At 34.0% G+C, this 16,586-nt stretch overlaps 1 protein-coding gene across 1 annotated transcript in view; it reads left to right on the top strand.

The window, feature by feature from the left end:
* FAT4 (FAT atypical cadherin 4) overlaps nucleotides 1-16,586 on the top strand; it is a 178,769-nt gene that overhangs the window by 98,243 nt on the left and 63,940 nt on the right. Inside the window, exons 5-6 of the mRNA XM_044224026.1 lie at nucleotides 2,340-3,262; nucleotides 3,884-4,058. Of these exons, the coding sequence (XP_044079961.1) occupies nucleotides 2,340-3,262; nucleotides 3,884-4,058 (1,098 nt within the window). The remainder of the gene's footprint in view (nucleotides 1-2,339; nucleotides 3,263-3,883; nucleotides 4,059-16,586) is intronic.

The following is a 16,586-nucleotide window of genomic DNA, read 5'->3' as shown; positions in this document are numbered from 1 at the left end:
TGTAACCATGTGCAATTTTGTCAGTTTTTCTAATTACTTTTGATCTTGGGCATGAAAGATTTTATATGCTTTCATAGAACTAAATTTTATATCTCCTCTTGCTGGTATTGTTTTATCCAGATGTTTTCATAACTTTTTCTCAGTAATAATTAGATCTGAATTTGTGCCTCCAAGAATAGGAATTCAATATTTGCTGATGGATTTAGCCATAAAAAATGCAGAAAATTTCCTTAGTAATTTGACTTAAAATGTTTATAAAGTATACATTTAAATTAAATTTCTTTCTAGGAATATATGTATCCCTATATATCATCTATATAAAATTTTCATTAATTGCAACAATTGATGGAACTTTCCTTTCCACCAAATGATGGAATTTTTTCTTCCCTCATTTCTGTGGAATTTTAAGTCAAGGGTTGAAGTAGGCTATTGACCTTGCTCAATCCAGATCTTAAAATCCTCTTTATCTCCTGCTGATAAATTGACCTGTGTCCTCCATTAGCTTTATTTATTCATATTTTTCCTGATCTTCAGAGTCCTAATTATCCTGAACTTTACATGCTTTGTTCACTTGTGAATAGTTTTAAATAAACTATAAAGATTAAAAGCCACAACCCATAATAAGGGGGAAAATCTAACCTTTTCAAAGATCTACTCAATCCTTGTTTATTTTAGAAATTTTTGTGAAAAAACTAGTGTCTGAAAGTTATTTTCATAAATATTTCTTCTCTGTATCAACATATAGACAAAGAATATTAGATGGAGACCATAAAATCATAAGAAAAGAACACTTCTAGCATTAAAAAAAAAAAAAAAAGAACAGGCAAGACTTACCTGCTAGAAAAGAAAATCTCATTAATCTACTCAAATTTGCCTGTGTAAGGAATCTGACAAGTTTCAAGAAAAGGTAAAAGCTAACTCAAGTAGTCATAGAATCCTGAGAAAGGGTATTTTGCAAGAAAAAAAGAGAAAAAGGGTGATTAAATTGGTCTAGAAAACTCTTGGCACAGAGCGGACATCGTTTCTGACACCTAAATAATTTACATAAAAAATTTTTTTAAAGATTTTATTTTTAAGTAATCTTTACACTCAGAGTTGGGCTCTAACTCACAAATCCGTAAGCAAGATTTGCATGCTCCACTAACTGAACCAGCCAGGCGTCCCTGATGCCTGAATAGTTTAAATTAACTTCAGAAATACAGGGGCTATTTGTAGGCAATTAATGTAACTCAACAGATTATCTCTAGCATAAAATCTCAGAGTATAAAATCTTTATTAAGAATGAATTATTAGAGGCACCATATATTTTTTAGCACACTTATAGTAACCTAACAGTGTCCCAACATCTTTAGGATAAGATATAAAAATGTACATTGCATTATGCACAAGTGAAGAAAACACTATTCTGGGATAAGAAATCAGTTTTCTTTCTGTTTTCATTGCTTATCTGTTATTGACTTTTAAATTATTTAGTAAAAATGATTGGCCAATCAACTTGCCATTTTTTTTTAGAATATTCTCCACTCATTTTTTGAAATGAGAAATTATATATATATATTTTACAATTAAAAAGTGGCACATATTTCTAGGAAAAATAGATAAAGTAGTATCTAAATATAGCTCAATAAAAGTGTGAGCATTTATATTTGCAGCCTTTTATGTATAATTTTACTGCTAACGTTTCCTTCAAAGAATACTTTTAAAACACATTAAATGTACATAATAAAATTTGAGAGAGAATTATTTTCACAAAGGTCATTAGCCAGATGCTTAATAAGAATTAAAAAGTATTTATTGGTTCTGACAAGAAATGTAAAAGTAGACTTAAACTATCCATGACTAATGCCATACATCAGAAAATTTTATTACCCTTTTCTGAAAATTGGTGTCAGCCTCAATAAATTACTGAAGTTCTAAATGTTTGGCTAACAGTATAGAGTGTGGCACTGTTAATGTTGAACCCTCAGGAACTATGTGACAGAAATAAGGAAATGTATAGAAAAATATCCACACCCTGGAATATTTTTCTCCTCTTTATTTTTGTAATTTAACTTTTCAACATTGTAGTAAATAGCAAGTAGTATATAGATCATTTGTTCGCTGGTTATAAACATCTTTTCACATCAAAAGTTAACAGGCAAGGCATTATGTGTATTTATGACTTACAAAAAAATTTACTGCAGCTAAATCATCCATAAGGTGTGTTTCGGGCATCATATATCTAATATGCAAAGTTTTATGTCAGAATTTTTGGTGTACCTTGTCTGTAATCATACATTCAAGAATATTTAGTCAAGCATACATTCAAGAATATTTAATTTCTTTCCCTTCCATTTCAGGGATCAACTCCCAGTTGGCTTATAGCATTGCTTCAGGTGATAGCCTCGGTCAGTTTACAGTTGACAAGAATGGTGTCCTGAAAGTCCTTAAGAGTTTGGATCGAGAAAGTCAGTCCTTCTACAACCTGGTTGTTCAGGTGCATGACTTGCCACAGCTTCCAGCCTCCAGATTCACAAGCACTGCCCACGTCTCCATTATTTTGTTGGATGTAAATGATAACCCACCAGCATTTCTTTCTCCTAAATTGACCTACATTCCAGAAAACACACCTATTGATACTATTGTTTTCAAAGCTCAAGCAACAGACCCAGACAGCGGCCCAAACAGCTACATTGAGTACACCCTACTGAACCCTTTGGGAAACAAGTTCAGTATTGGGACCATTGATGGTGAAGTGAGGCTCACTGGAGAACTGGATAGAGAAGAGGTTTCTAATTACACTCTGACAGTGGTGGCTACAGACAAAGGTCAACCAGCTCTCTCTTCATCTACGGAGGTTGTAGTTATGGTACTAGACATCAATGATAACAGCCCTGTTTTTGTGCAGGCCTTGTATAAAGTGGAGATTAATGAGAACACACTTACTGGAACAGATATAATACAAGTGTATGCAACGGATGGAGATGAAGGTACAAATGGACAGGTTCGCTATGGCATTGTTGATGGTAATGCCAATCAGGAATTTCGGATCGACTCTGTCACAGGTGCCATCACTGTGGCTAAGCCTTTGGATAGAGAAAAAACTCCCACTTACTCTTTAACTGTTCAGGCAACAGATCGGGGCAGTACCCCCAGAACTGACACCTCCACTGTCAGCATCGTTCTACTGGATATTAATGATTTTGTTCCCATGTTTGAGTTATCTCCATATTCTGTAAATGTCCCTGAGAATTTAGGGACACTGCCCAGAACAATTCTTCAGGTCAGTATATTTCAGTTAAACAAATATTGTGTTCACTATAAGACATCTAATTTAAAAGCCCTCCCTCTCCTACATTTACCACTACTTAATTCTTTTCATAAGTGCTTAACTGCAGATACAGAAAATTTTGAAAAAGTTTATGAAAATTATACTTAAGAACCTACTGATTTCCTGATCCTTTGAAACGGTGTATTTCAACTATGTTCTTCTGTGTGTACTCAGGTTGCACACATTTGCATATTCGTGTATTTTGAATTTTGTTTAAGTATGACCATAATATCTAAACACAGTGAGAAAATAAAATTATGTAAAAGCTTGAAAACTTTATTACAAACCTTGTTCTCACTTCCCTTTTTACAAATCCAACTACCTAGATGAAACTGTTGTCAAAAATTTCTGTGGAAACCTTCCAAAAATACTATGCTTTGATTTTATTCATATTTTACATAAATAACACATATTTACCCTGTACAGTTTTTATTTCTTACTTGAAGCTTTAAAGAGTGTCTTTGGAGCCTTTTTAGGCCTCGACCTCATTATTTTTAATGGTACATTTTACTTTGTGTTAGACCTGGTACTAGTTTTACTCACATTCCTGGGATATCTTATTCTCTTTTCTAGGTACTGGCAAGAGATGATGATCAAGGTTATAATAGCAAACTCTCGTATGTTCTGTTTGGTGGTAATGAAGACCATGCTTTTACTCTCTCAGCTAGTGGAGAACTTCGAGTAATACAGAGTTTGGATCGCGAAACAAAGGAGCACTTTGTCTTGATGATCACAGCTACAGATTCAGGTAAATCTTATCTGGTTGTGAAGAATCTATTCACAATATGATGAGAGTTTATTTGTCTACCATGAAATTAAATATTTGTTGAATTGTGCTAATCCTTGGAACTCTGATTATATTTATATGATTTATAGCATGTATATCACTTTGTCAAATTTGTGTCTAAATAAGTAGTGGTAAGGGCTTGAGTACAGAGCTCTATTCCTGTAAGACAAGATGTGTCCTTGCTGGGAAAGCCATCTGAGTATCTTTGAGGATGACCTGATACTCTACCACTTGAGCTATAAGGCATTTCAAATATTTTAAGATTTGAAAATATCCAGATGGTTCTAATTGGTCCTAGAAATAATAGAGTGAGTACAGAATTTTAAATCATTAGTACTCTAGGTTTTGTAAGTAGCTATAATAGGCATTTGATGAAGCCCCACAGAGCTCCAAAAAAGAATATCAATGAGACCCCAATATTCTCATTCAATTAGCAGTATAATGGACTAGAAATAATGAAAAACAAGATATGTTAGTTAGCTTTTAGTGTCTAGAAGTAGTAATTATGCAAATTTTCATAGTATGTAGTACAAAATATAATCTATTTAAAAAGATTTAACATTATTTTGTTTTGCATACTGAAACTTTTTTTTTTTTAAGATTTTATTTATTTATTTGACAGAGAGAGACACAGTGATAGAGGGAATACAAGCAGGGGGAATGGGAGAGGGAGAAGCAGGCTTCCCGCCGAGCAGGGACCCCGATATGGGGCTTGATCCCAGGACCCTGGCATCATGACCTGAGCTGAAGGCAGAGGCTTACCCCTCTGAGCCACCGGGGTGCCCCTGCATGCTGAAACTTCTAATTCAAAATTGAAATAATTAAAAATTTGTCCAAAAAACTTTGGGCCTTGAAGAAAGTGTGTATTGCTTATCTGATGAATAAGCAATTGAATGGATTAATTAGTCATTGATTTCCAGGATTATTAATGAATTATGAAACATTGTCCTATAAAACATTAATTTATAAGAATAGTCACAACTTGGGGAACTTGGTTTTGGGATCATAAGATCAAGCCCCACATCAGGCTCCATGCTCAGCATGGAGTCTGCTTGGGTTTCTCTCTCCCTCTCTCTCTGCCCTCCCCCTCAAAAAAATACATAAATCTTTAAAAAACATAGTCACAACTTATTATTTAAGTATTAAAAAATTTGATAATGTTGACATAGTATAAAAATTTGTTGAAGTTGTTTTAAGCCACAACACATTTGTTAGAACTTAAATGCTTAAAATTATGTATAATTGTGTGTGTGTTTATATATGTATGTATTCATGAATATTATATGTATTTATATAGTTATGTAGATGTATGGATACTGATACAGAAGAACAATTGTGAGTTTGCAAATGAGCTATTTTTACTGTTGTTGAAATATTTTTGATGAATATAATTTATGAATATTTTTGTTATATATATACAATTCTGGAGTATACAATATATTGTTTCATGTCATCACTTATAGGAAAGCAAGAGATTTTGAGGTTATAAGTCATAATAGATTTATGTTCAGTATTCAAATGATAATGTTACTGATTATTAATTGAGGGGCTCATATATTATTTGCTATTTGCTTTTGGGAATATAATTATCTGATACCTACAGAGGGAACAATATTCCCTGTACTTTTTTTTTTTTTTGATATGTGTGAATGACCATGTTACATTTTATGTAAACTATAAAATTCTGAGGAATGATGAACAGAATATGGTGTGGTAACCACATAATGCTTAAACCAAGTTGATCTTAAACCAAGTTTATTATGTGTGTAGTCAGTATTTTATGCTTCATGGTTAGTAGGCACAAAGAGTAAGCATCTGCATATAAAGAAAAAAATGCAGCCACTACCACATTGTTCATATTAATCCAGTATTTCAAGAGTTGCCTGGAAAGAAGGGAGGATAAAACTAAGTAGAAACTGGTATTCAGCTATTTAGAAGCAAGGTTTTGTTACTAAAATATCCCAGTTTTAGCTTCCCTCTCCAGTTAGTACTGAAAATGGATGGCCAATTCTAGGCATGCAGGAAAACATGGCTTTTGTGGAGGTGAAGTGGGGGAGGATAATAAACCAGGACCAGAAATCTAGTTGGCTAAAGCATCAGTCTTTATCAAAACTTGCTTCACAGAGGTGTGTTACACAGAGGTCATCCCCAGGTGGGAAGGAGGATGTGATTGTGAGAGTTAGGGGTGCAGTGCAGAGTGATTTGGGATGGACAGGCACAGCCCACAAGTTCTCCATCAGAAGATTTGTACTTTGGAACATTTTAAGTCAAAAGGCATGGGAGAGAAGGAATGTAATCATGTAGACAAGAGTGCCTGTTTTCAACCACATAATTCTGAGAATTTAAATTATTTTTGTGTGTCTATGCAGTCAGGAGGTAGAAGATATTGTAAAGAGGAAAAGAATGTTGTTTTTTGTTTTTGTTTTTGTTTTATTTTGATATATGGCCATCTCTGTCATGCAGTATATCAGCTTTTATAGACATTAACTCATTTCTACACATCACTTTTCTTTATCATCTCAAAGACTTAATGTGTTATTTTTGAGTTTATTTAGAGTAAACCCAATCTCAGAGTGGTTAACTAATTTGTTAAGGGGGTTCCTGGGTGGTCAGTCAGTGTCTGCCTTGGGCTTAGGTCATGAACCCAGGTTCTGGGGATAGAGTCCCACATCAGGCTCTTTGCTCAGCAGGGAATCTGCCTCTCCCTCTGCTTCTCTCTCTCTTTGACAAATAAATAAATAAAATATTTAAAAAAATAATTTGCTCAGGATTACACAGCTTTGTGGCAGAGTATGGTTCAGAACTCAGTCAATGTAACTGACTTTCAAGTTCAGAGTACACTGTGTTTCTAGTGTGTAGGTAAAGTAAAATTTGAAAAAAGTAATATTGATTTCCAAAATTATTTTATTTGCTAAGCAAGCCCAGTAATAATCTATATGATATAATGATAAAAGCTTTTAATTTGAATTTATCTCTGTTTGAATTCTGGTTCTGTCATAATTTTCTTTGTGATTCAGGCAAGATCGATCATCCTTCTCAATCACAGTGCCTTCTTCAGTAACATGAGGATAATTAACTATAAAGTAGTCTATTATAAGGTTTGATTGATATAACTTATGTTAAATCACTAAATATGTCTATCATAGTGTGTAGATGATGATTTTAATAAGAACTGTAATTCATACACTTTAAGTACTTTAAAGTTCTTAGAAATATTTGCCTTGTCCCTTACTGCGTAACTATTCTTATTAAAAGTTGTATGGTTGTGTTAGTTTAAAAAACATTTTTTAGAAATTGCAGTTCACATTAGGGCTCATTTTATACTTTAATACTTTAGAAAGTTTTTTTATTTGTAGCAGAGAATTCTTTTCAAGCACTTGTAATTTCAACCACTACTTGTAATTCTCTTTCTCGACCAAAATGACAATATGGAAGAGACATTTCATTAGGGGTAAAAACAAAAAAGAAAGAAAGAAGGAAAAGAAAAAAGAAAAAGAAAACCTGAAATGATAGAGCTAAAAGTGTTTTCTTCTAATAGACATGGGTGAATGACACTGTAGGAGGAACTTTGACGAGGAGGAGATACAGTAGAATGTTGTTCTAAATATGCAGACTATGCAGGAATCGAGCTGGTTCCAGGGAGCCAGACTATGTGAGTTCCTGGTGCCACCAGCCTTGAGCCTGAGGAAAGATAGGGACCTAGGATTCTTAATGTAAGGACAAATAATAGATGTATAATTCTAATTTCTATGAAAGATTATTGCTATTAAATGAGAAATGTGAAGACCAGGTGTATGTTGATTCTGCCCAATACTGAAATACAGTTATGAATTACAGAAATTCAGATTATTAGTAAAATTAAGGTACTTGAAATTTTGTCATTCAGACCCTTAAATATGGTGTTAGGGAGCATGATGGGAGCCATGAATGAGATCCATTGTTTTGGCATCCCTAGAAATTAGAGAATTGATTGAACTTTGTCCTGAAGCATAGATTTTTTTTATGAGAGTGCTTCCCCCACCACCTATTTTTTTGAGCTGCTCTGCAATGGACTGATGTGTCTGAGGCTAATGGAGGAGTATTCAGTTAAGTATCTGAAGATCACTTAGTATAGATTATGTAGAAAATAATCAGAAATTGTGTAGGAAAGGACTAAATTATTTTAAAGTCATTAAAGCTCATATGTGATTATGATTTTATGTTCTAGTCATTTGCATACTTTTGGTATCACAAATAAACCACTTTTATGGAAGAATGTGAGTTTGAGATACCAGGTTTCAGAATCTGCCATTTAATCATGTATTCCAACAATGAAATTTCTGACACAGAATTTAAAATACAGATTCACTGCTTTGATGTCAAATTGGTAGGTGACATGAGAAAATTCAGAAAAATTTAGATCCCAGATGCCATGTTATTCTCAAATTTGCAGCGTTCTAAGGACCAGGAAAATATCAAGGTATTCTAAATAAGAAAAAAGTTTGACAGTTTTATTCTAGGTCACAAATCACTTTTTTCCTTTGCTTTTTAAAAATTCTTACCTGATGGCAACCCAAAGATGGGTCAGCTTTGGCAATATGGCAATAATTGAATAAGCAGGGTTTATTTATTGATTTTTATTTATTTATTTCGATCAGCAAACCTTTAAATCTTTGAATATTTTTTTGGAGAAACTATTAGCATTCCACTCCCATTATATTTTTATTTACTGACAGCACAGTTATAAAGTAGCACATCTGGAAACTCTCTAACTACTCTTGTCTACTGCTTAAAATGAGCTACAACCACACTATCGTGGAGCTGAAGGTTACATTGCTAAATAACAAAACCAGAACAGAGTGTAATAATTTTACCTCATTTTTTTCATATAGAATTAAATTATTAAATGGTAGTTGAATGGGTTAAGACTATAACTTAATAAAAATAATATTGTATTTAACTAAAATTAAACTATATATATAATTAAACTATATATATATATAATTTTTAACTGTAATTAAAAATGTAAATATCCCCCTTCATTCTGTATTCCTTCCTGTTATTTTCCCAGAAATATGTACTGTACCAAGTACTTTTTTTTTAAAAAAGATTTTATTAATATGTTTGAGAGAGAGAGAGTATGAGCAGAGAGGAGAGGCTAAGGCAGAGGGAGAAGCTGATGCCCTGCTGAGGAGGAAGCCCATGTGGGGCTCGATCCCAGGACCCTGAGATCATGACCTGAGCTGAAGACAGATGCTTGACCAATTGAGCCATCCAGGTTCCTCTCAAGTACAAATTTTTGAAGCTAAACTTTCAACTTTTTGAAGCTAAAATTTCCATTTTTCCTCTTCACAGTAATGAAGGTCCTACAGAGAACCCATCACTATGTGGTTCCTTCTAAGATGGCAGCTAGCTCTAAAGCAGTTAGTGCCCTTCGCATGGTTTGGCACTCTATTCTCAAGTAGCCTTCCTTAGAAGAGTTTTCCTTCGTACATGTTCAATAAATAAAACAATGTGATTTTAATATATAGCAAGTTTCACAGAATTTTCAGGGAACCTAGAGCAATATACTTAAACATTAAGTCAGAGAATTAATTTGCAAAACGGAAGTATATCCCAAGGTAAATGAATAGTTTTGTAGTTAAACTGGGATTCAAATCTCACCTCTGCCATTTCCTAGCTATGTAAGCTTGCATAGGTTTACCTTTGTGTTCCTATCAATAAAATGAATGTGCTAATTTCTACATGAAAAGCTTATTGGCAGAAATAAATATAAGAATGACTTACTTTGGTGTTTACTATTAGTCAGCATGTTTGCTGGACATTTGCAAGCCCAGAAAAGCCAAATAAAGCTTTTTGATTCTGACCACCTCTCTACTCTCCATATATTGCTCCGTATCCAGTTTCCCAATTGTTGTTATCATTCCTTGTTCCTCTTTCTCTCTATCCCACGTTGGGCAAGTCCATTGACAAGTAGTCTCTGCCCTAAAATATATCCAAAAATGTCCTAAATTTATCCACTTTTCTTCCTGTCCATTACCACCACTTTGGTCTAAGCCAGAGCTAATATAATAGCTCCCTAACTGCCTAACTTTCCTCCCCAAAGTACATTCTTTAACAAGCAGCTCATGAACTTTGAAACTATAAATTAGATCATCATGCCCCTTCGCTTCCTTAAAAACCCTTCAGTGGTTTCTAAGAATAAAGCCTGAATTTCTCATCATTGACCCATGACATTAAATGACCTGGCGTCTGTCCACCTATCTGACTTCATTCTTCCTGACCCACTGCCACCTTCATCAGGCGCTTAGCCTGGGCAGACTCAACCATGGTCACGTCCCAACTCTGCATTCAGTGTTGTCATGCTGATGGGTTGAAATCGGCTGGTGGGGAATATTTGCCACATAGAAATCAGCAAATGCTACCAGTCTGGTGACTTGCTTCTGGAGGGTTCTTGTCAAACCTTTATTATAATTTAATGTCAGTTAATCTGACCTCTTTTAACTTATTAAAAATGCCAACCATGTCCTGTGTTTTCCCCTGTGCACATGTACTTCTCTTTATCTTCTACTCTAAGCTAGCTTTTTCTTTTTTTTTTTTAAAGGTCAGACACATTCATATCTTGGTCATTTTGTTGTTACATCTAGGTGAGATGTCAATTTTCAGAAACAATTTATCTGATCACCAATTTAATATAATTCCCTTTCTCCAGTGTCATTATCAGTTAACCTTGTTGTGATTTTGTCTTAACATTAATTATTATCTGAAACTAATATTCTTATCTATGATACATGAGTATGTGCATTTTGTTTACCCCATCAATAGTTATGCTTCTTCCAGCAGAATGGAAATTTTCCAAGTCATGTTAAGCAATGAATTGCCAGAACCACCCAGAACAGAACCTGCGACATAAAGTACTTAATAAAATTTGGTGAATGAAAAACTAATTTAATGAGTAAAAAATTATGATAATTAGTAAGCAGTCACCATTCTGTTATTTTAACATGCAACTATTATTTCATGCTTATTCACCATATTTTTAGTTTATTCTTGTATATTTATTGCTTGCAGATTTTTCAGAGGGCCTACCAAAAGAAAAACGTCAGTCTTTTTAAACTCATGGCTGAAATTCCAGAAGTTTTTGCTACATTGGCTGTGGTCATTCAAATTGACCTCTTCTTTGAAAAACAGCACAAGTGTTTAAGGCTCTGGAGTGTTTAGTGTGATGTGATAAATTGCAGTCATATGTAAGGACCCACTGAAGCATTTTATGGCTTTAATTCAGTTTCAAATAGTTAAAATACTGTTTGAACTATGTTCTCATGACTTTCCCCTGAACCTTCTGGATCTTATTCAATTCTGTTATCTGTCAGATGTTTCTAGGTAGGACTTGTCCTACCCTGCGCTATGCCACCTACCTTTTCTTAATTTGATAAGAAATTTATGAACAAAATTAAGGTTCTTTACCCTGCCCTACCTTTTGAAAATCTGATAAGAAGAAACCATGTGCTTTTGAAGTGTTACCATTTGGCAATTCTTTTGTATGTGGGCTTCCCAAAACAAGAAAGGGTGAGCCTTCCTATCTCTCAAATACTCAAAGCACTTTTTAGCTACAAAAACAATATCACAAATATGGTATTTAGCTTCATATGGCTTAATAATAAAAGCCTATTACTCTTCACATAAATGTAATATGAAAAATTTCACTTGTTTTGAGTTTTGTTATGGAAAATTTCCAGGTCTCTTTGATATATATATATATATATATATATATATATATATATATATATCTCAAATATTTTCTCAAATATATATCTCAAATATATTTAATTCAAGATGATCTTCTGCCTTCACCTGTAAATTTTGAATCTATGAGTCATTAATATCTGCCACTACTCTTTCAGGGAACGGCATTAGCGTGTGAGAAGTCAGTAAAACAAGGCGATATGACAATAGGGGAATGCTAGTTACAATTCAGTGTGTAATATGGAAGGATTTTGAAAGAGAACTGCCAATGAAAAGCTTCCATATTAGAGAAACCTAACCTAAAATGATAATTTTATAACCAAAAGACTTCTTGGCGATGACTCAGTCCATTTTCTTTATATTTGAGATAAGAAAATTGAGGCATGGAAAAATAGGTGGTTTGCCAGAACTTGAAGACCAAGAGTGACAGAGTCAAGAACAGTAGCAAGGATTTCTGCCTTTCAACTGAGTTCTTACTCACATCTACTGTGTATATGAAGCAGGACCTACTCTCTACATAACGTAGATTTCCAAAAACACTATTTTAAGAAAGCTTCTCTTATATGCTGTTCTCTGTATCCTCCTAATGAATAAAATGTTTAACTGTTGTTTTTTTCCAAACAAATTAATGTTTCAGTATATGTTTAAATGAAGTCAAATAACTTAGAATCAGTAATTTCAATATTGATCTTTTGAAAATAGTCTTAATTTAGCCATTGTTCAAATTAAATTGCTAAGTAGGAGAAGATACAAGAAAAAATTCATTAGGCTTTCCAGGCAGAAGATGATAATATTACCAATTATCCCTGCCAGTTGTCATTTTGCATTTATTAAAATCAAACCATGAGGCTGATTTAATAGACCTTATAAGTGAATTCTGAGTACAGTTGATGAGACAGTTATGCTTTTATGGACTACAATTAATGTAAAACAAATATCTTGATATTAGTTTGTCAGAAAATATTTGTGCAGCAGTCTCTTCCAGCTCTTCTGACTACTGGGAATACAATGGTGAAAACTGAAGATTTCTGTTCTCAAAGATAGGCAAAAAACAAAATGTAATAAATAGACCAGGAGTGATATGAGATGCTGTGAAGTTAAGTAGAGCAGGTTAAGTGGCGAAAGAGTGAGGAACTGGAGGTACTATTTTTGGCTTTATAGTTAGGAAAGTGAAATGGAAGATTTAGGGAAATCATGTTGCTTGCAGATGAACTAGCCCTGAGATAGGGAGCAACTGACCACACCCAAGGAACAGCAGGAGGTCCCGGATGGCTGGACTGGAGTGAAAAAGAGGAAGTCTGGGAGGATGAGGTAGGTAGAAGCTAGATCACATGAACATTTTAGGGCAGGGTAAAGAACCTTAATTTTGTTCATAAAGAGGGGTGAAGCCTTATTAGGGTTTTGAACAGGGAGTGATAGGGAACTTTGGAAAGATCTGGCTTTGTGGAGAAGAAATCTGGCTTTGTGGCAGTGTGGTGCTGAAGAACAAGAGCAAAAGTAGAGATGGTGTTTAAAAGACCATGACAGCAATCCTTGAAACAAACAATAGTGTTTGAAATTAGGTGGCAATGTGGAGGTGGGATGAAGGAATGAAATATCTTATCCATTTTAAAGACTGAGCCAGTTGCGGAGGGGTGTGCCTGGGTGGCTCGGTCGTTAAGCATCTACCTTTGGCTCAAGTCATGATCTCAGGGTCCTGGGATCCAGCCCCATGTTGGGCTCCCTACTTCTCCCTCTCCCGCTCCCCAGGCCTGTGTTCCCTCTCTCGCTATGTCTTTCTCTGTCAAATAAATAAATAAAATCTTAGGAAAAAAAAAAAGAAAGAAAGAAAGATTGAGCCAGTGGTACTTGAAAATAAGATTGGAGGTGTGGGAAGTAAGGAAAAGAGAAGTCCAACAGGAGTCCTAGAATATTTGCCTTGGAAATTTGGAGATGGTCAGACAGAAGAATTTTAGGATAAATTATCGAGAACTATTTTTTGGATATAGTATATTTTTGATATGAGATAAACAGTGAGGATGTCAGGTAGATAGATTCAGAAGTTTAGTTCTTAGGGAAACACTGGGGTAGAGACAACATGGAAAGTCGTAAACTTTAGGTGCTATCCGTTCAGTGCATACTGAGTGCTTGTATGTGCCAGAATTTGTACAATATCGTCTTATTTAATCTCTTACCAGCCCTGTAAATTATATACTATTATTCCAATTTAAGAATTAAAAGAAAAACAAAAGCCCTGAGCATCAGAGAAGGTAAGCAACTTGGCTTACCTGTTATCAGCTATTTTTCAGTGAAAACAGGATTCAGAACTGATAAACCTGGGCAGGGTTTCTTAGTCCGTCACTCATTGCTTCCCACATATTAGCTCATTTACTTGTTATATGTTTTGTATAGACCATGTTCATAAGAATTTCTTCTCTTTGAATTAAATGTTATTTTAATATTAAAAATTCACTTATTGGGGCACCTGGGTGACTCAGTGGATTGAGGCCTCTTCCTTAGGCTCGGGTCATGATCCCAGGGTCCTGGGATCAAGCCCCACATTGGGCTCTCTGCTTAGCAGGGAGCCTGCTTCCTCCTCTCTCTCTGCCTGCCTCTCTGCTTACTTGTGATCTCTGTCTGTCAAATAAATAAATAAAATCTATAAAAAAAAATTCACTTATTAAAAATCTTGTGGTTTTCAGCCATTAAAACAGCTTGCCATATAAGAATATTCACAAATTTGAAATCAAAGGATTGATATTCTCATCAAATCAGGAAATGTGTATCTAAAGGTTTTATGAAGTGCAAAACAAATGTTATATATTTTACTAAGAGTATATAATATCTATGATATACATGTACATATACAATGAGTCATTTGGGCTGTGTGCGCATGTTTGCATTTAATTTGGGGGTGGGAAATTAATCAGAGCACAAATTAAATACATTATTCTTTATCTGTTTTTAGTCTAATATATAAAAGAGATACAGAGATATTGTTGATACAGATTTGGCCAAAAAGTTTAGCTACGAAGCATCTATGTGTCAGCATAACTAATAGGTCTGAGGGGAAAAGTTCAGTTATTAGCATTTCTAATTTAGGGCATTTATCATCTGACTGAAAGAAGGACTAAACTTCATTCTTATGCAGGGATAGAAAATTACTTTTTAATGGAGGGGAAACATGATGCTTTTGCGAAAGTTGATTCTGAAAACTAAAAGGGCTAATCACCATGCTTTATTTTCTTGGTGAAGATATGATGACATTTGAATTAATGCTATCTGTCATGTTGTTTAGTTGAGACAGTCATTGCATTACAAATGGCTCTATAATCAAAAGCGAGGTCAGAAATGTGGAATATGACATATTACATCTGAAGATAGTTGTTTTTTAAATGTTCCAGAAAGATGGCATTTTGTCAGCATTATTTGTGGGAAAATGTTAGAGAAGAGCTGGCCTTGTCTGTTACAATGAACACTTTTAATAATGAAAATTGGTTGAAAACTGTCCATAAGGCACCAGTGATTCCATAAAGCAGACAGAGCCAGGATTATCTTCAATTACTAAAAATGAATTATATTACCTTGCTTCTATATTTGAGTCTAAGGCAGTTTTGGTTATTTCCACCTGTGTTATTGAAAGAAAATCTTTCCACAAGCAGTTTACTGATCTAGTAAGCTTTTATTCAGCAATTCACGAATCATACAGTACCTAGTCTAGTAGAAGGAAGCTTCACAGAGCTGTATAAGGCAAAAGACTCATATCGACTAGGTGAGCAGGAGCAAGGACATTATACTACTGGGCATTCGCTGACTGATTAAAGCAAGGTTATTTTCCTTGTATAGAGGATAAGGAAGATGTGGAGTCAGTTGAGGCAATTTGTGCTGAAGAGGCAAGTTCTGGTTTGTTGACCTGGCCTCTGTTCTTGGGAGAATCCCCAAACAGAAAAGTTAAGTTCTGGTTTGCTGATGGTAGGCTTAGCATGAATGACTCCATCCTGGGCAAAATAAGGTTACTTTAACAAAATCTTTGTCCTAGGTGAGAATTTTACTTCCAAGGTTGATAACTGATGGCTATTTTTCTTTCTCTTATTTCTAGTAAGAATTTGTACCATATCTGTTAGTGACATAGTATTATTATAAATTATTTATTTACATAATTTTCTTTAATCAGCTACTCTTTAATAGGAAAAATTCTTCCCATGTAGAATTTCATTTATATATCCATAGGTTACAAATACAAAACCAGATTATTTAACCTCCAAAACTGTTAAATAAGAGCTAGAATTTTCATTATGTTGCATTGAATTAAAATTTGATAAAATAATTTCAGTCTACATTTTATTTACTCATATAAGCCATAAATATAAGTAGACAAGGGACCCAACATTGAAATGGAAATAAATTATTTGCAATATTAAGAAAAAATGTTTGTATACTTTAAAGATAAACACTAAGTATTATAAAAACTAACTTGATGTCATTGTTAGTTTTTCTTTTCAATAATCTTTTAATTTTATCCTGTTAAAATATAATCATTTTGTAGCCTATTTTGATAGTTATTTCATAAATATATAACTAAATATTTTCAATAAGTAACAGAAGGAAGGTTGTGTTTAGCATTTGAAGGCAGCCTTTGGTGTTTCAGAGTTTCAACAGGTGTTGACTTTTTTTTTGAGAATTTTTTTTAATATCCTCTAAAATATAATTCTGCAAAACCTACTCTTCATGCAGGATAAACTATTTTTTTTAACATTTTTATTACTTTATGAAATTTTTAAATTA

The sequence above is a fragment of the Neovison vison genome, chromosome 11 (assembly GCF_020171115.1).
Source record: "Neovison vison isolate M4711 chromosome 11, ASM_NN_V1, whole genome shotgun sequence".
Lineage (NCBI taxonomy): Eukaryota > Metazoa > Chordata > Mammalia > Carnivora > Mustelidae > Neogale > Neogale vison.
The sequence above is the reverse complement of the archived record's forward strand: the minus strand, read 5'-3'. Positions and strand labels throughout refer to the sequence as shown.